Source organism: Saccopteryx leptura, chromosome 6 (assembly GCF_036850995.1).
Source record: "Saccopteryx leptura isolate mSacLep1 chromosome 6, mSacLep1_pri_phased_curated, whole genome shotgun sequence".
In the NCBI taxonomy this organism is placed as follows: domain Eukaryota; kingdom Metazoa; phylum Chordata; class Mammalia; order Chiroptera; family Emballonuridae; genus Saccopteryx; species Saccopteryx leptura.
Genome location: NC_089508.1, coordinates 56395427 through 56420240, shown reverse-complemented (window position 1 = coordinate 56420240; position 24814 = coordinate 56395427). Strand labels below are relative to the sequence as shown.

Genomic DNA, 24814 nt, shown 5'->3' with positions numbered 1-24814 from the left:
CTCCCTCACCCCCATCCTCACCCCACCCCCACCTCACTGAGCCTCTGCTGCACTCACCCCTACCCCACCCCCACCTCACTGAGCCTCTGCTGCACTCACCCCTACCCCACCCCCACCCCCACCTCACTGAGCCTCTGCTGCACTCACCCCTACCCCACCCCCACCTCACTGAGCCTCTGCTGCACTCACCCCTACCCCACCCCCACCTCACTGAGCCTCTGCTGCACTCACCCCCACCCCACCCCCACCCCACCCCACCTCACTGAGCCTCTGCTGCACTCACCCCTACCCCACCCCCACCCCCATCACTGAGCCTCTGCTGCACTCACCCCTACCCCACCCCCACCCCCACCCCCACCCCCACCTCACTGAGTCTCTGCTGCACTCACCCCTACCCCACCTCACCCCCACCTCACTGAGTCTCTGCTGCACTCACCCCTACCCCACCCCCACCCCCACCCCCACCCCCACCTCACTGAGTCTCTGCTGCACTCACCCCTACCCCACCCCCACCCCCACCTCACTGAGCCTCTGCTGCACTCACCCCTACCCCACCCCCACCCCCACCTCACTGAGTCTCTGCTGCACTCACCCCTACCCCACCCCCACCCCCACCCCCACCCCCACCTCACTGAGTCTCTGCTGCACTCACCCCTACCCCACCCCTACCCCACCCCCATCACTGAGCCTCTGCTGCACTCACCCCTACCCCACCCCCACCCCCACCTCACTGAGCCTCTGCTGCACTCACCCCCACCCCCACCCCCACCTCACTGAGCCTTTGCTGCACTCACCCCTACCCCACCTCACCCCCACCTCACTGAGCCTCTGCTGCACTCACCCCTACCCCACCCCCACCCCCACCCCCACCCCCACCTCACTGAGTCTCTGCTGCACTCACCCCTACCCCACCCCCACCCCCACCTCACTGAGCCTCTGCTGCACTCACCCCTACCCCACCCCCACCCCCACCTCACTGAGTCTCTGCTGCACTCACCCCTACCCCCCCCCCCCCCCCACCCCCACCCCCACCTCACTGAGTCTCTGCTGCACTCACCCCTACCCCACCCCTACCCCACCCCCATCACTGAGCCTCTGCTGCACTCACCCCTACCCCACCAGGTTCCCTCCTAGGTTCCCCTGGAGGGGCCCCTCCAGCTCTGCCTCCAGAACTCAGCCATTACCTGTCTGTCCATTGTTGGGTAGACCCTTTCTAATTACCAGTGTTCTTCCCCCTCTACCAAAGTTGAGATCTGCCCCCGGCAGCGTTCTCCCCTTTTCCAAACTCCTGTGATGTCTGTGCCTGCTACAGAGGCCTTTGTAGTTGAAGCGCTGTAATGAAGAAATCATTAGAAGTAGACTTCAGGCACGTTTCCAAAAAAGAGTAACAAAGTCTGAGTTTTATCTTGTATTGTGCCATGAGGAGCAGGGACAAGGAGCCCCTCCAGAGTCTAAAGTAACAAACTCACTGCTGAACCTGCTGATTCCACTTTCCAGATCGCTGCTGGTTGGTTAAGCACGCCTTCATTGAGAGCACACTGTGTCTTCGGGCGTCTGAAACTAGCGTTCTCAGCCAGCCCGTGTGTGTGATCTGGACTGGCTGTGGGATCAGGAAGAGGTCTGCCCTTGGACCTAGAGGAACCTGTCCCGGGTGAGGCCTGAGCCGGGTGAGGTCGGAGGAGGCTTTGCAGAAGTGGACTCTGAGGAGCTGTAAAACTCAAACGTGCAGAGTGAAGGGAAGCAGGCCTTCTGGAGAATTCCTCAGCACAAGCAAGATGGGACAGTGATTCATTTCCGGGATAGGCAAGGGCAAGGATGTGTTTTTGTAGGTTTTGGTGCCTCAATGTAGAGAAAGAACCCTTTATGTTTTCTGGAGATTTCAGAGAGCAGTTTTGTGACTTCCTGCTGCTGCCCCAGCATGTGCCTCTGATACCTTCCGAAGGCCGTATGGGCGAGCAGATATTGAGCAGGCAGCTTTCCCCTCTCCCCCGAATGTGCACAGTTGACCCGGGGACTACACAGGCGTTGAGGGGGTGACCCCTTGCACAGTCAAATCCATGTATAACTTTTGACTCCCCAAAAACTTTACTAAAAGCCTACTTGTTGACCAGAAGACTTATCAATAACATAAACGGTCAGTTGGCTGATGTTTTATATGTTATCTGTATTACATACTATATTCTTATAGTACAGTAAGCTAGAAAAAATAAAATGTTTAGAAAATCATAAGGGCCTGACCGGTGGTGGTGTAGTGAATAGAGCATCAACTTGGAACGCTGACATCCTGGGTTCAAAACCCCGAGATTGCTGGCTTGAGCGTGAGATCACTGGCTTGGCTTGAGTCCCCCAGACAAGGCACATATGAGAAGCAATCAATGAACAACTAAAGTGAAGCAACTATGAGTTGATACTTCTCATTTCTCTCCTCTCTCCCTTCCTGTCTCTCGCTCTCAAAAAAAAAAAAAAAAATTAAAGAGAAAATACATTTATTATACTTATTGAGAACAATCCACATGTAAGTGGACCCACACAGTTCAAACCCATGTTGTTCAAGAATCAACTGTACTTTGTTTATTATGAATGTGTAGATTTGCTGGCATTTTTGTGCCACTAAGAGTTATCCCATTGTGTGTGAGATTTAGAGAAATACACACCTTCCGTTTTACCTTCGGTAGAACCCAGCATGCATTTGTATGACATGTTTTCTCTGGAGGGTGATATACTGGAGACACCGCCTTTCAGACTTCCAGCATGAGAGTAAAGCCATCTGCACGTTTCGTGCTTTACCTCCTGTGTGCCGTGAAATCAGCAGTCAGCCTACATCACCAGTTGACTCCTTTGCACCCCTGAGAGAGAGAGCTGTTCATCCTGACACAGTTGCCTCAAGAATAACCGTTGTGACCTGAATATTTCACAGCTCATCTTGTCGTGTTGTGAACTCTTCTGGGTTCCCATGACTTTTTGATTCTGCAGACAGGGCCTGTTCCTGTGAGGCACACAGCCTCTTCTTAGAATTGTCTTTCATTTAATCACTCAAAAGAGTTATCATTTACCATCTCTCCCTGGCTCTCTCACCTTCTCACCTACCCAAGTAAAGGTGCGATTTCTTGGGCTTTTTGTAGGATCACCTCTGCCTGAGGAGAGTCGTGGCAGCCATGGCCACTGCCTGGGTGGACCCAGTGCCTGGGTGCAGTGTGACTCTGACACTAAGTGCCTGGCATTAGATCAGATTTCCCAGGTTAAGGGCACAGGTCCCCACCAGACATAGCCACAGCTCCAGGGTTCTCAGGCCACCCTCACACTGACCAACTGGCTGCACATTCAGGAGTTCTCACTGTCCTTTAGGTTCTATAATTCATTAGAATGATACCAGGAACTCAGGAAATCACTCTACTTACAACTATAGTTCTGTTATAAAGGATAGGAACCAGCCGACAGAAGAGACAAAGAAGATGAGAAGGGGTGCGGGGGAGGTGTCTCAGACATGAGGCTTCCCTGTCCTGAGGATGTCACCTTCCCAGAATATTGATATGCTTCACAACCAACCAGGGAAGCTCATTCTGTCTTCACTGTCCAGAGTTTTATTCGGATTTTGTTACATAGACTTGATGGATTAAGTTCAGTCATATGATCAATGACTCCATCTCAAGCCCTCTCGTGTCCCTAAAGGTGAGACAGAAATCAGGCTAATATTATGTTGCTTAATGCCCCCAACCCTCTCATTACATTCTTTCCAGCATGACCAGCCCCAATCTTAAAACTACCTAGGAGCCACTATGAGTCGCCTTGTTAGCATCAACTGGATCCTCCTTTCACCCAGAAAGTGCTAAGGGCTTAGAGGCTTCCTCCAGGAACCTAGAACAAAGATCTGCCGAACAGTTTACCATTCAATACCAGGGTCAGGGCTCATCTGATGGCAAGTTACCAGGGGTTGGAAGGCATGCAGGCTGGGCCCTGGGGTGCTCTAAGGAACTAATGGGGAAACTGTGAATTGGCAAGTTTCATAGGCGAGTGTGGAGCCCGCACTGGCAGAGAGAGCTGAGAGAGGCGGGGCCAGGTTGATGCTGAATGGCAGAGGAGGGCACTGAGCGAAGGCGGCCAGCTTCTAGGTGTAGTGGCAGGTCCTGAGGCCCCTTGCCTTTGCCATGTGGCACCTGGTGGCTGTACCTTGTTTAAAAGCCTCTTATTTGTGGGAACAGGCTAGAACCATTCTCTTGGAGATGGCATGTTCCCTACACGGAGGTTTATTTCTTCAGTAGCACTGACGTGTTTGATCTTATCGGGCCATATGCTCATTTTCCTTTTGACCAGTGACGTGTAAATTCAGCAGATGGGCAGCTGGTCAGTAGCAGTTGCCGTCCACCAGGTCTCTAAGCTCTGGTGCGTCAGCTCCCATTTTCAGGTTGTGACTGTCAGAGGGTTCCCTGGCAGGATGTCAGCAATTCCCACCTGCCAGTGCGCTGTGAGGGTCCGAGGAGGTGAGCACAGCAGCAGCGGGCTCAGTGCCTGACACCGAGAAGTTCCTCTTAAACACTGGTGGCTGTCTTTGCCATCGTGGCTCTTACGTGGTTTGACATTTATTGTTGTTCTTGGTTCCCCCTCTGTAAAATGCTAAAATGCCTGACCCCAGATAAAAGGACATAGATTTTAAAACTGCTATTAAAGTCACGTGAGGCCTACACTTTGACTAAAATACACTAGAGCCCTTGGCATCATGCCAGCGTCTTACAAGAATGTGGTCAGGTGCTTGGACCAGTCAGAAGAGCTAGGGCCTGTCATCACAGCCTGAGTGAGGCTAGTCGGTGACGCAGCCGGTCCCGTTCTGACCTCCCCCAAGCCCCATCTCTGCCCTCGGCCCTGCCACCCACGCCCGTTCCACAGCACACAGACAGATGCCTTCGTTTATTTCTAAATGAGCCTCTCCAGAGGACAACTCTGTGCCAACAGCCAGTGAAGCTTATCCTTGTAAAAATTTCTCTGAAAATAAAATTGGCTCACCAGTTAGTTGCTCAGCCCCACCTGGTGACTTCATCAGGCCCCTCGTTTCCAGTGAACGTTGTTCTTCCAATGAGAAGCAGAGCGGATTGCCTGCAGGGAGCACACGGTCTCGCTGGAGAGACCAGAGGGAGCAGGTGAGACAGCGGGAGGCGTGCAGGAGCTGGGCCAGGCTCTTGACACGCGGTGCTTCACCTCGCCTCACTCCGCGTTCCTCCTCACTCCGGACGTTCCTCCTCACTCCGGACGTTCCTCCTCACTCCGCGTTCCTCCTCACCCCGGACCTCGGGCCTCGGCGGGGCTGTCCTCTGCCTGGGAGGCTCCCCCTCGCTCAGCCCATCAGCTCTGCTAGGGACTGCGCTCTTCCTCCAGGGTGCGCCTTCAACCTGGTCACCTCCTGCGAGAAGTCTTCTCAGACTCCAAGGCTGGGTTAGGAGCCCTTCTTAGGCACTGCTCCAGTTAGCTATTGCTATAAACAAGCCATCCTAAAATTTAGTGACTTAAGACACCATTTTAGTATTATCTCTGGTGGGCCTGCGGATTCACAGAGCTCAGCAGGAGAGTTCTCATTCAGAGCCCGTCCTGTCATTACAGCCAGACGGCGGCTGGGGCTCGAGTGGGCCGAGGCTCAGTCACTCCCAGGTCTGGTGCCCGGATTTGGATGGAAGGGAGAAGGTGAACAGAACCAGTCACTGCAGACGGAGGGAGAGAGAGTGGGCCTGTGGGAAGGCCAGCCAGGCATCAGTCAAGGCCCCATCCCAGGGAGAAGGGGCAGGAAGTCTGGGGAGATAGGCTGCCTCCCTGCCCCTAGGGATGCCTGAAAGATAGAAAAAACATCTTTGTTCCTCAAGGTTATTTTTCATTGTTATCTTTGAAAGCAACTTGAGTAGTAATGGTCAGTGATTGACATTTACATCCTGACACAGTGCCTCCAGGATGCCTTACATGATCAGCCTGCTTCAAGTCTTAGGTGTCATTTTGGAAGAACTCCTCTTGGCTCCCATGGCTTTTCAATACTGCAGACAAAACTAATTCCTGTGACTCACATGCCGTCTTCTTGGAATTCTCTTTTATTTAAATCACTTCAAAGAGTTTTTGTTTGCCATCTCACTGGTTTCCTTGATACCTTCTCATCTACCAAAGTAAAGATGCTTTCTTGGACCTTTTGGAAGGGTCCCCTCCACCCGCGAGTGGGCCAGGGTGACCATGGCCACTACATGCAGTGCCTGGGTGCAGTGCCGTTCTGACACTAACCACCCGGCACTAGATCAGATTTCCCAGTTATGGACGGGGGCCACACTGGACCATTCTTATTAGAGATGATCAGGTGCGCTTGACCAAGCAGTAGAGCAGTGAATAGAGCATCGGTCTGGGATGCAGAGGACCCAGGTTCAAAATCCTGAAGTCTTCGGCTTGAGCAGGGGCTCATCTGGCTTGAGCACGAGGTCGCTGGCTTGAGTATGGGATCATAGGCATGACCCCATGATCGTCAACTTGAGCCCAAACGTTATGGCTTGAGCCAAGGTCCCTGGCTTGAGCAAAGGGTCACTTGCTCTGCTGAAGCCCCCACTCCCAGTCAAGGCACATATGAAAAAGCAATCAGTGAACAACTGAGGAGACTAAGGAGCTGCAACGAAGAATTGATGCTTCTCATCTCTCTTCCTTCCTGTCTGTCTGTCCCTGTCTGTGTCTCTCGTCACAAAAAAAAAAAAAAAATGATCAGGTACCTGCACAATATGATCTCATCAGAATTGCACAGCATAGCATTGTTATAATTCCCATTTTGCTTAGGAAGCCAAGCTAAGGGCCACTTAGCTAGTTAACAGTGGAAGTGGAAGTAGAACCCAGGCTTTCCTGACCCGGGACCTTGGCTCTTGCCCCTGCATCTTGCTGCCATTTGAGGTATCTTTCAGAGAGCCCAGCACCCATCCTGGTTTCATCCTTTATTCTATGTGCTTAACACAGGTTAAACACCCGCAGTTACAGCATCTCCAAGGTGCTTTCTAGGGGAACTCGTGAACACTCAGGGCTTTGCCAGCAGAGCATCTGTCCTTGGAGGACTTTCCTCATTCATTCCTCCAACCTCGGGGTGATGTAATTTGTGAATTAGTTCCAAGGCCTGTTAGGTCTTCTACAGATTTATGTCTCCCGTATGTACCTACTTTTCCATAAAGTGATCTTATTTGTAGAAAGGGAATTAGTGTGTGTTGGGAAGCTTTGAAGAGAAGTACATTTGATGTGAACACATTTTTCCTTTATAGCAGCTTTTTTTATTCAATATTTCAACTTATAAACTTGGGAATCTGTGACATTGTCTCCCACCCTGAACATAGAAACGTAAGATTAGTCATGTCCTAAGACGCTGCTTGATATTGCAGTTTTATACTTTTCCTCTGGGTTAGAAAGAGATCTTTTTCTGTTTGTTTTTAATGATTTTTCGTTCTTTCAAAAACCCATAATAAAGGAAAGGAAAAATTTAAAATCCACTGCTGTGCCCCGTAATGGGGCTCTAATTTCGTATTCTGCTTTTTAAGGTTATTCTCAAAAGAAGCAAAATGGTTGTTAAGAGAGCGAGCCCCACATCTCTGCTGCAGGAGACATTCCCTAGCTTTCTTTCCCCCGCCCCTTCTCAGGCGCAGCACACGCACGACGCCATCACCGAGGCCGCCCAGCTCATGAAGGAGGCCGTGGACGACATCATGGTGACACTGAACGAAGCCGCCAGCGAAGTGGGGTTGGTGGGAGGCATGGTCGACGCCATCGCGGAAGCCATGAGCAAGGTGGGTCTGGCCCCCCGGACGCGCTGCCTCCCCATCAGCTCCGTTTACCTCAGACTTGATCCCCTGCTGCTTTCTCTCAGGAGCCTCTTTTCTCGAGGGTTCTGACTAATGTCCAGATGCCCTATTGTATGGTCAACATCTGGTTTACTCTTCACTGTTCACTGGTTACTTTGGTAAGCCAGTTGTACCCTTTTTTTCCCGTTCTTCTCGGAGGAGAATGGACATGCAGGAGAGATCATTGGTTACTTCCCTTATAAAATAGAAATAATTACCTACCTCCCCTGTCTACCTCATAGAGTTTTCATAGGGAACAAACTCCCAACAAAAAATAACGAAGTGATTCCCAAGTGCTGGTCTTGGGAATGGCTACTTTGGAATCACAGGGCTAATTTTAGAATGCACATTCTTGGGCCCTATGCCAGCCCTGCTCAACTGGAACCTCTGTGGGATGGAAGCTAGGGATATCTATTTGTATTTTTTTTTCTCAGTACACCTTTAAAGGGTTTTAAATGTCTTATATCTAGTCAAGTTGAGATATTTAAGAACCTCACTTTTAATCTTTAAAAACATTTACAACCTGATTTGTGTGTGTGTGTGTGTGTGTGTGGTCAACAAACTACAAGCACCTGTTACTAAAGATCTTAAATAATAAAATAAATAAATAAAACTAAAACTGTCTATATTTTTAAATCCAGCCAAATACAGAAACCACTGAAGTAGTATGCATAAAAGCCCTCAGTGGACTCTGGTAGGGAATGATTTTTAGTTCTTTCGAAAACCCATATTACAAACATAATAAAGGAAAGGAAAAATCTAAAATCCATTGCTGTGCCCCTTAATGGGACTCTAATTTCGCATTCTGTTTTTTAAAGGTTATTTTCAGAAGAAGCGAAGTGGTTGATAGAGGATACCACAAGTATCATTTCTCTTCCAGTGACCCATCATTTGAGTTGGGTCAGTAGGGAAATATGCCTGGAGACAGTTTCAACTCTGTATCTGCTGCTCTTTCCTCAAAGAAATCCTCATTAGTCATATCAATTTGATATTCATTAGAATTAACAGTTGTTCATAAGCATCTAATTGCTACCCTATGATAGCGTAGCCAAGAATTTTAGACATCGTCTGTGTTTTGAAATGTCCTTTGTCAGATTGCGAATATATTCTTATGGTTTCTCAGGATAATTAGTGGTCTTTAATTGCTAATTTAGAGAAGATTGGTTGGTTCCTATCTCCATAAAGAGATGATAGCCTGAAACTATAATTAGGATAATTCCCCTTAAACGTTAAGCAGTCAGTCTCAGACCCATGCAGTCGCATGCCGGGCGGGGATGCTGGGGCTCCCTTAGCCTTGTGAAAGCACTCCAGTAATTCCTGCTGTGGGCTCCTCGTGCTTCAAGTACGGACAGTTTGGCAGAAACCGAGTGAAATTCCCCTCTTTACAAGGCCCGTGGATGAGTCTCAGTGGGTTTATTTGGTTTTCAATACATCAGAATATCAGGGCTTTGAAAATAAGCCATGTGTCTACCAAGGATATTAAGTAACAGTGCTCAAGGTTTCACAGCGCAAGTTAGAGATCCAAATAATAATCTTTTTCTTCTCAGGAGAAGATGTTTTTCACAGTTACTGTAATGTTAGGGAAGAGTTTCGTAACTGGCTGAAAGAGGGAAGTCAGGTTCCTGAAGTCCTTTCCTGATGGCCTTTGCGCCTGGCGTGTTGTGACGGGCGTTTCAGTAAGGAAAGCAGCTCTTGCACGATCTGATGTCCGCAGTGTAGTTTCTTTGGGAAGGCTGGGAAATAAGTCTGTCTTACCTGACAGTAATTAGGAACTGCTAATAACATGGGCCACAGAGGCCAGAACAGAGGTGTTTGATCCCCTCGGTTTTGTAAAGTATACAGTGAGTGTTTCATGGATTCCCCTAAATTCTCATCTATCCAGACCCAGCACCCAAGGTGTACTGTGCAACACCTCTTCTCCATTCTCCCTTTCCTCAGCCCACACCCCCCTGCCCACGCTGGGGGCGTTGTGTGAAGTGGTGCCTCTGGTCCTTTGAGCCCCTCCTTCAAGCTGCAAGGTATTAGAAATCTGTTCTTTTCTGGTTTTCAGTTATGTGGTGAAAATAATGAAATCTAAAATTCTCAAAGACAGATGGTGCAAGAGCTGCTTTCCTTACTGAAACACCCATCACAACACGCCAGGCGCAAGGCCATCAGGAAAGGACTTCAGGAACCTGACTTCCCTCTTTCAGCCAGTTACAAAACTCCTCCCTATCATTACAGTAATTGTGAAAAACATCTTCTCTTGAGAAGAAAAAGATTATCATTTGGATTTCTAACTTGCACTGTGAAACCTTGAGCACTGTTACTTAATATCCTTGGTAGACACATGGCTTATTTTCAATGTCCTGATGTACTGGCAGAGAAATGTGAATGCACCTCAAGTTTCTAACTTGGATGCAGTTCCTGACACTTTTGAGGCTTCTGCTATGGAGGTTCTTCTTGAGATTCTCTGTATCTGAGCCCCAGAAGGTTTGGGAACTAATGGGCTAATAGGAAGTACAGTAATACTTCGGTTTTCGTTGACTTCGGTTATCGTCGGTTTCGGTTTTCATCAATTTTTTTCCACGAAAAATTTGTCTCGGTTTTCATTGGTTGCCTTAGATTTTGTCGGCGTGCCCACACGACCTCGCTGCTAATTTTGCGAAAACAAAGGGCGACCCACGTGTTCTGCTCAATGTGGCATTGTTTCTTGTGTGAGCATCGCCCCACACGTCTAGCCAAACAATTCCATTGCTTTCCAGTGTTTTTGTGCTTTTTTTATTGATTGCGAGTGCTAATACAGTAATTGGATTTACATTGATTCACATGGAAATAATTGCCTTGGTTTTCGTCGGTTTTGGATTTCACTGATTGTTTTCAGATGGATTATCGACAAAAACCGAGGAGGCATCACTGTAATCAGCTTTATGGGTAACCTTGGACAAATCACTCAAGTTCTGTGAACCTTGTTTTCCCCATTCAATGACATTAGTTCTCAATTTGGGGGATTTTGTGACTTAGTAACTTTTCTTTCCTTCTTTGATGTGAGGGTTGGGGTGGGGGTGGGTTGGGGGGGGTTGGGCTTATCCAAGACAAGAAACTAAAGAAACAAAACAAAAACACTGCTATCTACATCACTGTTATCTCATAAAAGAAAGATGATGTTAACCTCAAAAAACAGTAGGAAGATTATAATCTCAGAAGAAAGTTCTTTCAACTAAATTTGAAAATTCTTTTAATTTATCCTTTTGTTCATCCTTTTCTCAGTCTTCAAACTGGTAGAAGGTTCATCTTGGTGGCCGGTGGCTCCTGTACTCTAAGCTGCCCTTTAGCTCCAACATTCTCAAGTGTTCGCCGCTACACCACGTCTCATGAAGGTGCTCAGCATGTCGCCTGACATTAAGAAGATACCCAGTTTATACTGAGTGTATGCGCTCACATCTCAATCCTCATCTGACCTGCAAGGCTTCCATGGTGTGATGGAGATGTTTGGCAGCATCTATCTCCCTGATAAAGAAACCTAAATATATATTATCTGCCTGGAGTTTGTGTTGATGGTTTGGTGGAAATTACATCCCGGGCTGAGCAGACCCATCACACATAGGCTACAGCAATACGTTCCTTTGACTCACTGTAGCTTATGCCTGCTCACGCTGGGTAGCTCTTATTGAAGACTCCATCTACCATTCTTCTGATTTCCTTCTTGGTCCCTCCCTCGTCTCTCCCCTGACCACAAGCTACTTGGCAGAGCTACCAAAGAGATCTCAAATATGTCATTGCCTACCCCCAATGCCACTATTTTTCTCATGATTTCAAGGTTCTTCATTAAACAGATCCAGCTTCATTTCCAGCACTCCCAACAGCCCCCTCTGTTCACTGTACTCTTTCTTTATTTATGTTCACCTTGTCTCCTCACCAGTTGAGTATCATTCAGCAACCAATGGTGACAGTGATGATGACAATGTTGCTGAAGATGGGCTGTTTTTTTTTTTCATCATAATCATCATTGACATTATAACTATTACCATATTTTTCTTCATTATCATGGTCATTATGGCCTCTTCTTTCATATAGCTTTTGACCAGGTATAATCTGAGTTGATCTTTACTATAACCTTCTGATGCTTATAAGTTTTCCGGGAAGGACCTGAGATTCAGAGTTTAAGCAGCCAGCTTGAGGCCCATTCACAAGCACTGGAAACAGGTCTTGAACTAGAAGCACGGGAACAAGTCTTCTAAACCTGTGTCCCTAACCCCTGGAGGAACAGAGCCCGTCCCACTTCTCTAACTCTGGCATCCCGCAGTGATCGTCCCCTGCTCTCAATTCCTATTGCACGCGGAGTCAGACCAGTCGCGGGTTATACCTGGTGCTTCCGATTTCTTCTTTCCCATCTTAGACAGAAGTAAGTGTTCTAGGATAGAGACATCTGTAGGCTACTTTATTCCTATGGAAGTCCTTTGTGATGTAGATTCTGCCTCCTTTCCTGGCTCCTTTTCACCATTCTGAGCTTCCCCACAGTTGTCCAGCTCACTCTCACCTTTCTATGCTTCGGTGCTATTCCCTTGGGACACCTTCCCCACCTTATATATATGTACCAGACTCCTCCCCCTGGTAAGATTTGGTTAGAACATCATTCTTCTGGGATCTCGCCTTGCCTGTGTACCTCAAATGCCTTACATGCACCTCTACCATTGTCCTCATTGCAGAAGTTGAGGGATTCTCTTCAGTCTAAGCCAAAGGAACTCTGAGGACCATTTTTAAAGTTCCTAATTCTAATAAATACAGTCCACATTTCAACTGGCCTCCTATGACCTTTGGGTTCTTTCCCTCTTCTCTAGCTGGACGACGGCACCCCTCCAGAACCAAAGGGAACCTTTGTCGACTATCAGACGACTGTGGTCAAGTATTCCAAAGCCATTGCAGTAACAGCTCAGGAAATGGTAAGAAGGAAAAGAACTTCCCCCACTGTTGGTGCCCTGTTATCCGAACCACCATGCCCTTTCATTCTGCGGCCGGTGTTGGAGAGATTAGTGCGTGTTTCTAGTTCCTCCTGGGCCCCAGCTTCTGTCCTTCATCTGTGGTCTCTGCGGCTGTCTGTGGTCTGGAAGGCCCAGTCCACTGCAAGAGGGAATTAAAGGTGACTGAGACTTGGGCATGAGGACAGGGGAGCAAAAGAAGGAGTGAAAATGAGAATGAAGGGGAAAATGAGAAGGAAGTTGGGAGTTCCAGAGAAAGAAGAAAAATCCTATTCAACTCACAAAGGACTTGAGGTGTTTTTAGAAATTAAAATATAGTACAAGACAAGACATTTGGGGATCAAACACAGGTTGACAAATCAAATTATATAATACTTGCACAGTAAGATTGCCAGTCTTTCAGGCAAAATGTGTTTAAAAAACAATGTCCTGACAACCCAAGGCATTCGACTTTTAAAGGTAATTTCTTTATTTTGCCAAAATGGAATGCAGTCATCATTGTATTACATGGATCTTTTGATATACGTGGTGTTGAGAGACAGTGGATGCTATCTTGATATGTCACAACGCTGTACAAAAGATGACAAACGGTGTCCTGGAAGGATGACTAAGAGTACTAGTAAGAAAGTCCCACTCACCTTCGGAAGGGTCAGGCAGCATGGGATCAAGTTTGGAAAGATGCCTCTCGGATGCCGCCTCACCAGCCGAGTCGAGAGAGCGAGCGGTCTCCCCAGCTGGAAGGACCAGAGCGAGCTGTTGTGTGGCTCCTGCCCCGCCGGGCCCGCTGCCTGTCTGGGTGGCTTTGTCATGTAGTCGTGTGTCCACTAGAGGTTGAGCTTGGACCACGAAGGCTTCCCTGGCTGCTGCTGCTCATTCTTCGAAACTCTGCGACTGTGCCAGGCTTGTTGTTAAAGAGGATTTGGGCTGGGGCGGGAGGGAGGAACAGTGCCCATCTCAGTGACTGCGAAAGGCTGGAGCAGGGCCGAGCTGGCTCCGCTCAGGGGTGCTCGGGGGCAGGTCACAGGTCAGACCGGGCGGCCCTGCTGGGCCCATTCCTCTGAGCAGGAGACACAGTGCAGCAGGGGGGCAAACATTTTGAATGGCCTCATGAAGTTTCTGGAATATCTCCCGGGCTCGGTTCTCAGCCGGCCTGTCTTGACCCTTGGAGGCCATGCTCTCGGCCTTGGCTGCCCTGCCACTCCTGGGATGACTGGCCTGGGCCCTGAGTTGGAGAGAGTGACCCTTCACTGCCTCAGGGCGCCCTGGAACCCTGGTGCTCCACGTGCCAGGGCTCCAATGAAGCAGCTCTGCGTACAGCCTCACTTTCTCGGGATTCAGCGTGCATTCCTAGGGACCCCACACCTCGGCCTGAAATCCTGTGGCATTTCCTGGTAAACATGGCTGCACATTCCGTCCCACCTCGGGTGTGGAGTCATTTAGAAAGGGGTTTTTTTTGTGTGTGTTTTTTTTTTGCATTTTTCTGAAGCTGGAAACAGGGAGAGACAGTCAGACAGACTCTCGCATGCGCCCGACCGGGATCCACCCGGCACGCCCACCATGAGGCAACGCTCTGCCCACCGGGGGGGCGATGCTCTGCCCATCCTGGGCGTCGCCATGTTGCGACCAGAGCCACTCTAGCACCTGAGGCAGAGGCCACAGAGCCATCCCCAGCGCCCGGGCCATCTTTGCTCCAATGGAGCCTTGGCTGCGGGAGGGGAAGAGAGAGACAGAGAGGAAGGCGCGGCGGAGGGGTGGAGAAGCAGATGGGCGCTTCTCCTGTGTGCCCTGGCTGGGAATCGAACCCGGGTCCTCCGCACGCTAGGCCGACGCTCTACCGCTGAGCCAACCGGCCAGGGCCTAGAAAGGGTTTTTTAAAAGCGCTTTAAAATCAAGGTCCTCCGATGCCACAGAGAGAAAGTGTCATCAGAGCAAGAGATGAGGGAGGGCAGGTGGGAAACCTCTTGCCCAAGAGGGACAAGGACAGCCGTCTGGGTGGCTAAAACTGCTGTCATGAGAACTAAGGCATTTTTGTCAAAGCAAGAGGGAAAAACGGGAAACTAGCATGTTAGCTAGGTAGGATAAGCTGAGGTAAGTTTTTCTATAAAATAGGAGAAAAACACAGAATATCTTGATAATAAAAAGATAGAATTTGACCATTGAGGCTGCAGTATACCCTTAGCTCAATTTGGGGCCGAAACCTTGTGATTCTTTGGTATGAATTTACTGCAAAGCTGTATTCTCTGTAAAATTTCTTCCATCAAAGCATTTGTCTTGTCCATCACCTCTCAGTATGAGAAGTCTTTAACAGCCCCGTCCTCATGCCCTCTTGTGTCCAAGTGGGACCCACTTCTGGATTTCTGGAGACCAGATGGACTCTCTGCAGAAGTGTGTGGCCAGGGGTGTGCACTGCACGGGAATTGTGCCCCCTGTGGTTTTCCTGGGGGACTCCTCGGGCGACTGACCCACAGGGCAGAGCCGGCCAGCCTGCCGCTCTCACCTCCCAGAGTGGACCCCGAGGGCCTGGCCTCCACACTGCACGGCCTGAGCCTAGCATGTTGCCCCCTGGCTGGACCAGGACCCACTGACTTGAGAGGGGCCCTGGCCTGTTGTGTGCGATGCAGCATGGGCTTCGCTTGGACTGCCCTCTCCAGTGTCCAGCCCCACATGCAAGCCAAGAGCATAAAGTGAATGAAACCCTTTGGCTTCCAGAGGTATTAACACATGGTTCTCATGCTTTTCTCTGTGTGTGTGTGTCTTGCTTGTTTTCTTTTTCCAGATGACTAAGTCGGTTACTAACCCGGAAGAGTTGGGAGGACTGGCTTCACAAATGACCAGTGACTATGGGCACCTGGCTCTCCAGGGCCAGATGGCAGCAGCCACGGCGGAACCAGAGGAGGTCTGCCACCTTAAGCCCCTGTTTTAAAAAGCCAACCCACCCTGGTACCCACTCCCGGGGATCCTCCGTAGCTTAGCTCCACTCCACAAGACCCCAGCCCGAGAGCCAGAACCAGGCCTGGTTCTGCTGCCATGCTGCCAGCCCCAGGCTCGGACCCCGTAGCCCAGGCTGTGCTCAAGGCTACTCTCCTTTCTGAGGCCCTATGGCTAAGATCGGGGGGCCACCTGGGGAGGTGGGCTTTCTCAGGGGACTCTCTTTACAATGTTCTATCGGGTCGCCTGTCCCCTGGCCCATCACCTGATGCCAAGAGCAGAACCCCCACTGCCATCTTCCCTTTGTCCCCGACTCCTGCCCCACACAGGCCCCTTCGCTGTTTCCACGTTTCCCAGAGGCTCCCTGAAGTGTTGGTGTATTGCTGTCTCTTTCGTGAGAAAGGGCCGTGTAGCCTACTTTCACGAAACAAAGTCTTGCCCAAATATTTTTGGTGACTAAGAGCTGGCCCAGATCCCTAACCCCATACGTCCTGCTGACTTCTTCTCTTCATTATCTACCTGCCTTCCCCAAACTCACTTTCCTAGTGGTCAGACTTGCCAAAGACTCTTAAAATGGCAAAAAGTTTGGTCCCAAAGGCCACTTTCTAAGAGCTCCCAACTCCTAATACCTCTGAGAAGTCGAGTGGTCCACTGGGAAGCGCACAGAACGGGTGGAGCTCGGGGCACCTGGCTGCACCTGTCCTGTCGGTGTTAGCACACACGAGGGGCTCCATCCCAGCTCCTGTGGGGCTCCTTAGAGAGCAGTAGCTCAGTCTAAAATAAAAAATAGTGAAGTAGATTGCAGGGACACTGGGAAGATGAAGAAGGTAACTGCTTTCCATGAAATTCAGCAAGATGTTTATTGAGCACGAACCCTGTTGACCACATTGCTAAGTGAACTAGGCTGTCAAGGCAGAAGACTGGTCTTCCCTTCTCCTTGTAATGACAGTCAGCGTCCCCAAGTTACTTGGTGCTGCTGTTTCTCCTGGGAGTCAGGGCTAAGCCTGTCTTAACAGAGGCTCCCAGAAATACCACAGGACTGGAGGCCCAAAACAAAAATCACTTTCTAACGTGTGTTGTAACAATGCATGTAAAGAGAAGTATCATATATATGTACTTGCATACATATATATCTAGCATGGGATGACTTCAGTTTCTAACAGTGCCTGCATCGTGAGATTTATTTTAAAATGATTGAGTCTTTAGGCTGCAGCATGAATAATTCTGTTTGTAATGAGTCTGCTAAGTCACTACCGAGGAAGAAAAATGATCAGAATCATCAGGATTCTGTGATTCTTTACACAGACCCATCCTTTTTTTTTATAAAATAGGCACATCCGCTGGACTCATAATTTATCTGATTTATGTGTAATTTTTTATTTCATTAACAAGTGTAAAGGGACCTACAGTCCAGGAAGGAAAGTTTGGTTGGACAAAGGGGAGAAGTGTTTGGCTGTGCAGGGAGAATAAAGCCAAAAGAGACTATGATTGCGAGAGAGGGCTGGCTTTGTCTCCAGAAATCTTTAGAATTGGAATCTACAGCCATCTGCCTTGGTTAGTTTGAACGCTGGCCCGCCTGAGCTATCGAGTGAAGACCCAGTAATCTATTGGAGCCCTTTCCACATCTGAGTTCCACCTCATGTGTGAAACAAGCAGATTGTTTTATCACAACCCAGACCAATTGAAGCATAATAGAAGAAAATACCAAAGCAGCCAGGAAAGAAAATGTATTGTGAGAAGCACAACTAGTTACTTTAGTTATTGGCCCTGCAATTGTAGCAGCTGATGTTTTCATTAAGGATCTCCCTTTCTCTCTTCGTTACATCTTGAGATATATTTTACATTCCAGACCGAACAGCGTGACCCGAAATGAAAAGGGGCAGAGAAAATATACAGTTACTGGTGGCTTGCAAAGTAAAAATCCTTTGTGTGCATTTGCCAGACAGATATTTGGGGGAAAACTGAGAAGGGTAGGAGATCCCTGAAGCCATGTAGTTTTTTATTCCAAGACTGTGGGATTGTTTGTATACCCGTGAGGGCCCCCACATCAGAGCATGTGAAAATATCTATGTCCAGGGCAAGTACGAAGCTGCTCCCCTTGCTGTGGTCCTGCCCTAGGCTGTGCCGAGTCAGCATTTTGGTCTTTTCCAGAATGTGACAATTACAGGAAAAGTCATAGCTCTGCCCTCTGAACATCAAGCGGGAGCTTTATCTTGCTTATTTTTCCATGGAAAATTGAAGCTTTTGTTAACATCACTGTGAAAACTTCTTTCTTCAGAAAAGTTAAAATACCCGGGCAACTTTGCAATTTAAGATTAGTTTCCTCTTAAAAATAAAACCAAACCAAAACGAGGAAAGAAAGAAATGCAGTCCCTGTGAGCGCAGCATCTCAGTATAGAGCTGGGGAAAGATTTAGTGACTACAGCTTTGTCTCCAAGCAAACTGTGCCCTGGCAGGGACGTCTGTCAGGAGCCTATGGTGAGGATCAGAGCCCTTTGTCCGCTCTCGGACTCTAAACTTTCCCCTCAAAGGCACCGTTTCTGTAGTTCGGGAGGTGATGCCCTGCTTCTGTTGCCCACACTCTCTGTTCCTTCCATTTCTGTCTATCTAAGGAGAAACCGTAAAGTTGGTCAGAGAACAGCCATTGTTGTTTCAACCTTCACAAGCTCTCCAAGGGACAGTATTATTTGACCCAGTTTCAAATGAGATTGTTTTTAAAGCCTGAGAAAAAGCTGTATGTTTAGTTTAGTTTGTAGCAGTAAAGGAGATGATTAGTATTTCTTAGACTCCCTCCAATTGAAATTTGATACAAAAACCTCATGAAGGCCAGGCTTCTCATTTCTCACAAGACAAAATACCAGGAGACGATCTTCTGGTTTTACTTTTATTTGGGCAAAGAGGGAATGAATTGAGGGTTTTTCTTGAGGTTCAAGTCATACTTTACTAAAGTTGCCAGTTTATGACCCCAAGTTTAATGTCTTTGAGAAACATTGCTTTGCAATAAACACTGGCTGTGTGTTGGCTTGCCCTGGGAGCTCGTCATGTATGTTGAGAAGTTTAGTGTCGCTTCGAGAAACTTAGCATGTTTAAAGCTTTTTATCTGTTGGAATACAGTCTTAAAACTGTATTTCCTTTCTAGAGGTTCCTCTGGCAGCACGGCATTCTGTGAGAGTGCGGAAGAGGAGGTGGTTGCTCTGTTGAACTGTAGATTTGGTTGTCCTCTGTCATTAAGTGCTCCATGGGAAGGAGTGGAGTGTGTATCAAGTCCGCAGGGCCAGGCAGATGCTGGGCTGCCCTGTCCCCTCACCTGCAGCATGTCAGGCAATCATTTGTTCTTCCCCATTTCACTGATAAGCAAACTGAGGCCCTGAGAGGTTAGTTAAATTGTCCAAGATCACACAGCTACCGTAGCGTTGCAGCCACTTTAAACAACTTTTTGGAATAAGTGAAGTTTCAGGTAAGTAAGTTAAGAAGTCACCATGTGGAAGTCAGGGTTGGAACCTAGCTTTGTTAGGTAACAGCTGGTCTTTCCCCTGCACCTGTGTTTGACCCAGCACCCTGTCTTTCTGTAAATAGGAAGCTCAGGCTTGGCTCTGTGCGGGGTGCAGGATTCCGGGTTCTGCACCTCATTCTTCCTGACCCAGAAAGGGGCTTTGGACATTTGACTCAAGTTATGCACATTTGACTCAAGTTTCACTTTTGAAACATGATTGAACTATTTCTAAAACTGTTAGGACAAGCCACATGTACTCTTGAATGTATTCTAGGCCAAATGGTAACCCATCGGGGGCCACAGCGCCTCCCCCTGCACTGGGATGCAGGTGCAGACCCGAGGCTGAGGCAGCTCTGCCCTGCCCGCTATGGTCAAGAAACTGCAAGAAAACTGCTCCTGTTTGCTTTATTTACACACATAACAGGATTTTTCTCAACACTGTGCAACCGAAGCAAAATACAGAAATGAGTCAGTGGCTGAGGCTGTAACTGGCTTTTATAACCATGACTTTTAAAGTTGGGTTCACGCAGTCTCGTTGTTGATTTTTTATTGAGTCAAGGATATAAAATTTAACTCATAAAGAAGAGTATAGTACTAATAAATTACTTCTATTAATTTTACATGTTGAGATTTCATGAGAGTTTTTATTGGGGGTTGGGGGCTGCTAAGTGGGAAAAAATCCAAGACGTTAGAAAAGGCACTGATCAAAGGGCTAGAGGGCGGGTGCTGGGGTTAGAGACCTGGGCTCTCAGCTGGCTTTCCCGGGCTGCTGTGTGATCCTGGGCCCATCACATCACCTCTCTGGGCCACAGTTTCTTCGTCTGTAAATGAAGGGGAGCTTGAACCGGTAAGGTCATTTTTTTATTTTGAGATCCCATCAATTTTTCTTTCTCCATTTGCCCCTTACCCAACTGTCCCAACAGCACCTATCATTCAGAGACCTGTGGTCGCCCTCCACAGCAGAGCTCTCGCCTTTGGATTGGTTCTGACCCTTGAGTACTTAGGGTTACACTGCATGGATCAGAAAAGCATTGAAAGCCAGGTTGAGTTTAAAACTTGACTGGGGCATCCTCCTGCTTCAGTTTGACCTCATGCTTAAAGCAGCAAGCGTGCGGAGCACTCAGCTATATTTACAGGGCATCGCCGCAGTGGGGGCTGAGGCAGAGTGCCTCTCCCCTCCTTGGTGACGGCCTTGCTGCTGCGCGGGTCCAGACGCGTTTGCACAGCTGCAGGGTTGTGTGATCCCGGGGTGCCGCTCATGTTGTATTCTACGTGGAGATGGTCGGCAAGAAGCCCTGCCTGGTTGTGAAGTTTGTGCAGTCGCCTGGGTACAATAGAAGAACACCCCAACTTTCTGGATGAGGAGAATTTTCTATTAAACGAATTTAAACATCCAGTGGGCCGTTAAGGAGCTTACAGGAATTCCCTTTTTCCCTAAAAGCGGGAAGTGTTTCAGTAATAGGAGAGTTAACATTTGCAGCCCACTTCACTCCTCAAAGCCACCCTTCCTTAAAACTCTGACTAATGGTATGATATTGGCTGACAGCGTGCAGGTAGCCGGGATCTCCTGGGATTTATTCCCAGTTTCTGAGGTTATTTAGTAACTCTTCATGATAAATGCTGGAAAGAGGAGGCGCAGCTGCTTGCTATTTTGCTGTCTTGAAAATAACACTTATTGACAAAAGCTTAAAGGGTTTTGTTTGTTTTGTTTTAGTTGCTTACCAGGGCTGGAGGGCAGATTACTTTACAGCAGCTGTATTGATCAAACCCAAATGGGAATTGATGGGAAACAGCGCCAGAGGAATGCAAACTCTGGCAGGTGGCCATGAAAATTTATTACACCTTAAAGAGCCAGCTGGCAGCTTGTCCACAGTGGAGGCATTTGGCTTCTTTTAGGCAAAGTACCTTTTATAATCGCAAAAACCAGAGGTCATTAAAAAGAATGCGTGCCTGCTGAGCCATTAGCTCTAAAAATGTCCCTTTTAAAGGAAACCTCAAACCTGGCCCGATAGGAAAGCTGGGCCCTGCATCGTTGCTCTCACCATGGGGACAGCTGTGGAGGGGGTGTTCTGGTTAGTAAACAGCAATTTTGTAAGAATCTGAACACTTTAAAATATTCTTGGTACTAAAGCTATATATTTCAAACTTCTAATTACCTTCTGGAGCTGTTGTGAGAAATAAATGAAATGAAATGCATTCCGTGCTTAGGAGAGGCCCTGACACACAGTAGGGGCTCCGTAAATGCTTTTTGAAGGAGTAACAGAACTATCCAGCAGAGTTCCTCTAATTGACATTCTTATCAGGTGGCACAGGATACAGATAAGCAAGACACCAGAAAAGGCAGCAAATATCAGGGAGGCACTAGGCTAGCATGATGAGGTTCAGACTTGCTTACTGAGGATGGTGGGCACTTGACAGTCTCTAAAAATGGGAAGCAAAATCAAGCAAATTCCATACTTCACCAAGCACAGACTCCTAATAGCAGTGGAATTTTCCTAGCCAGGCTCCCATAGGACACAGGAGAAATTTTCCATGTAGGGAGGACCTCGATGGCCGGGTCTATCATGCTTCTCCTTCCCCACCCTGGCTGCCTCCGCAGATCGGCTTCCAGATTCGTACGCGTGTGCAGGACCTAGGCCACGGCTGCATCTTCCTAGTGCAGAAGGCAGGGGCCCTCCAGGTGTGCCCCACCGACAGCTACACCAAGAGGGAGCTCATTGAGTGTGCCCGTGCAGTCACCGAGAAGGTAAGAAGCAGCCCTTGGGTCAGGCGCAGCCACAGTGACCTGGTGTGACCAGTTCTACGAGCAGGAAACTAAGCCAAAAACAACTCAGCCGAGTCAAGTCTGGTCATCTTTCCTCGAGCGCGGGGTCTCCCCACGGGTGGGGCATATTGAGGAGTTGGGGGTGATCCATAGGCCTTGAGAACTTGAGAGTGGGAGAGGGACTGACCCACGAAGGTGAGGGCCCTGGCGGTCTACCTTCAAGGGCTCTCCTGCGGACAGGCTGGGCAGACCGGCTCGAAGTCCAGGCTCAACACCAGGAGCCCCTCCCTGCATCCTCTCTGACACTTCTGCCCTTTGGGCTTCCTTCTCAGAGAGGCTCTTAGGTGCTGGGAGATGTGGGGGCCTGACCTCAAGTTTCTTTCCTGAAACCTCTTTATTGCCTGATGAGACAGTGATGTGGGGAGGGTTAAATACCTGTCTGAAGTTGCATGGCACCTCGATGGGCAAATAGGATCCTGAATTACATTTTCTGACTCTAATGCCAGCTGTTTGTAGAGAGGATCACGTGGTGTAGTGCAGTGGTTTTCAACTGCCGGTTCACAGTTATGGAGGGTCCATAACCTTCATACACCACCAGGGTGGTTAACTCTTGCAGACAAACACCGGGGCTCGGACCAGTGTTTGAACACCACTGGTGTAGTTGGTGGGGCTCCAGGATCTCCGCTAAGTAACTTCACCTTTCCAAGCTTGGGATGTCTCATTTGTAAAATGAGGATAAAGAAATATCGTTGATTCCTGGCCCACAGGGTTGTGCAGATTAATTGCAGGGGTATATGTATCAGTGCTTGGCACAGTGCCAGGCACACAGTTTATTTAATGAATGCCAGCTGCTGTTCTGTGTAAACTCTTCTCTTAACACTGCTCTCCCGGGAAGTTTTTCCTGGCTAAACAATGCCCGGTTCTAAATGTCCCTTTGTTCCCAGTATCTCCTTTATTTTCCTGCAGTTAGTTAATCTTCTGTTTTGCTGACTTCCCTGAGTCATTTTTCAGGGCAGCTCTTTTGCTGGCTTCTGGGAGCGCAGGCGAAGCCCTCGTGCTTGGCTGGCTTTCCCTCTCCTCCACCTGGGGTCTCAGGATGGAGAGCTCCGCACGGGGCGGAAGCTTGGCAATAGGACTCGAGGGGTGGGCAAAGGACCCCTCGCCTGGAAGCTGCCCTACAGAGGCTTCTCTGTGCAGGGCCCTTGCTGAGGCCAAGCCATGAGCTGGCCGTCTCCCGTAGCCCACAGGACTGTCCAGGCCTGCCTGGACTCCACTGGATGAGGAATAAATCCGAGGACGACACTCTCCCTCCTTTGAAAGCCCTTCCTTGTTATTAAAGTTCCTCTTGCCAAGTTTCCCAGTAGAAGGCCATGCAGCAGGAGCAGGGGGGAGGGATTGAGGCTGCAGGATGTTGATGAGCCTAGCCAAGCAGTGCGATCTTCCTGAGCTGGGCCTGGGCTTACTGCTTCTCCCCGCAGAGGAGCCCTGACTTAAAACACCTGGAGAAGGATCAAAGGCAGAGAGCAACTAGTCTATTTGGCAGCTTCTTGGGTTTCTCAACTATGTGTCCCTGCCTTTCTAATGTCCTACCCTTCCATCCTCTCCCCCACCCCCCGTATCCTTTATTCATGTCTTGGTTTTGTTTGTGTAATCTTCCCAGCCATGAGCCCTTGACTTGTCCCCTTTTTTTTGTCCTCATGCCCTAGTGACTAGTAAATGCTCAATAAACACCTGCTGATTTACACACCTTTCGCAGTGGGCGGGACGTTATTTTCACAATGGCTCTGATTTCCACAATGGCTGAGAAGGGCCCTCCCAGACTTCTGATTACTTGCCTTGGGCTTTGTCCTCTGGAAGCTCTTTCCAGAGACCGGATTCCTCATTCCCGGGCCAGCTCTGTGCCGGTCTGACTCATCTTTTCCTGGTGGGACATAATGGAATTTAACTTGGGAAATCGTTGCTTGTGGGCTGGTCCTGGGACATGGCAGGTACTCAGGAAACGGGACTCTCTGCCCCTCCTGCCGGGCCATGTACCCCACATCTGCTGAGATCTCAGCCACTTAGGAGGGGGAGGGAGTTTAAACACCATGCCTCTCACTGCAGCTGTAACTGCCTTTTATCCTGGTCCATGGGTTTTTAAAAATGCATTCACAAATCGTTTTCACTCTCTTCTTTGGGTCAGCCATAGTCAAGGACACTAGGATTACTATGTCAGCTTCTGGCCTCAGAAGGCCCCAGTGCCCTCCAGCCACTAGCCAGATTCATACTGTTTATAGTAAAATTCATACTGTTTATAGTCAGTGGTCATGGGGGCATTCTGAGGGTAGGGACAGAGTATATAGGAATCCTCAGGAGGCCCAGCTATCTTTGGGAGAGGACAGTGGGGAAGGCATCCTAGTGGGGACTCTGAGCTGGATCCTGCAGGACGGGCAGGTCTGGCTGGAGAAGAGGAGGGGAGGGAGCCTTGACGGCAGAGAACAGACCCACTGGGAGGGGAGAAGCAGAGGGTGTTTGGGGGAGCGAGGAGCTGGCTGATGAAATGATGAGCTGTATGTAATGCTGAAACCAGGAGCTGGCCAAGGGCAGGGGAGGAGGCCGGAGAAGTTGAACCTGTTTAGCTGCTCTCCGCAGCCAGGGGAGAATTGTCTGCAGCAGTGTGGTAGGGTCAGGTTTGTGTTATAGGGGCAGCTCCAGACATTGAGGGTGTACTGGAGGGGACGTGGCAGGTGGCAGTGTAGGGTTCTGATGCAGAAGACACTGGAATGCACACCTTAGCTAACTTGCTGGACCCTCAGATCACTGAAATTATTTGGTGGCAGGTGATGGCTCGAGGGCATGTTGG

At 48.9% G+C, this 24814-nt stretch overlaps 1 protein-coding gene across 6 annotated transcripts in view; it reads left to right on the top strand.

The window, feature by feature from the left end:
• TLN2 (talin 2) overlaps positions 1–24814 on the top strand; it is a 462611-nt gene that overhangs the window by 379229 nt on the left and 58568 nt on the right. For 5 of the 6 annotated variants that reach the window (XM_066344644.1, XM_066344640.1, XM_066344641.1 and 2 more), the window contains 4 exons: positions 7629–7775; positions 12650–12751; positions 15564–15683; positions 21808–21954. In XM_066344644.1, coding sequence (XP_066200741.1) covers positions 7629–7775; positions 12650–12751; positions 15564–15683; positions 21808–21954 — 516 coding nt within the window. The remainder of the gene's footprint in view (positions 1–7628; positions 7776–12649; positions 12752–15563; positions 15684–21807; positions 21955–24814) is intronic. The other variant, XM_066344645.1, reaches the window with a different exon arrangement.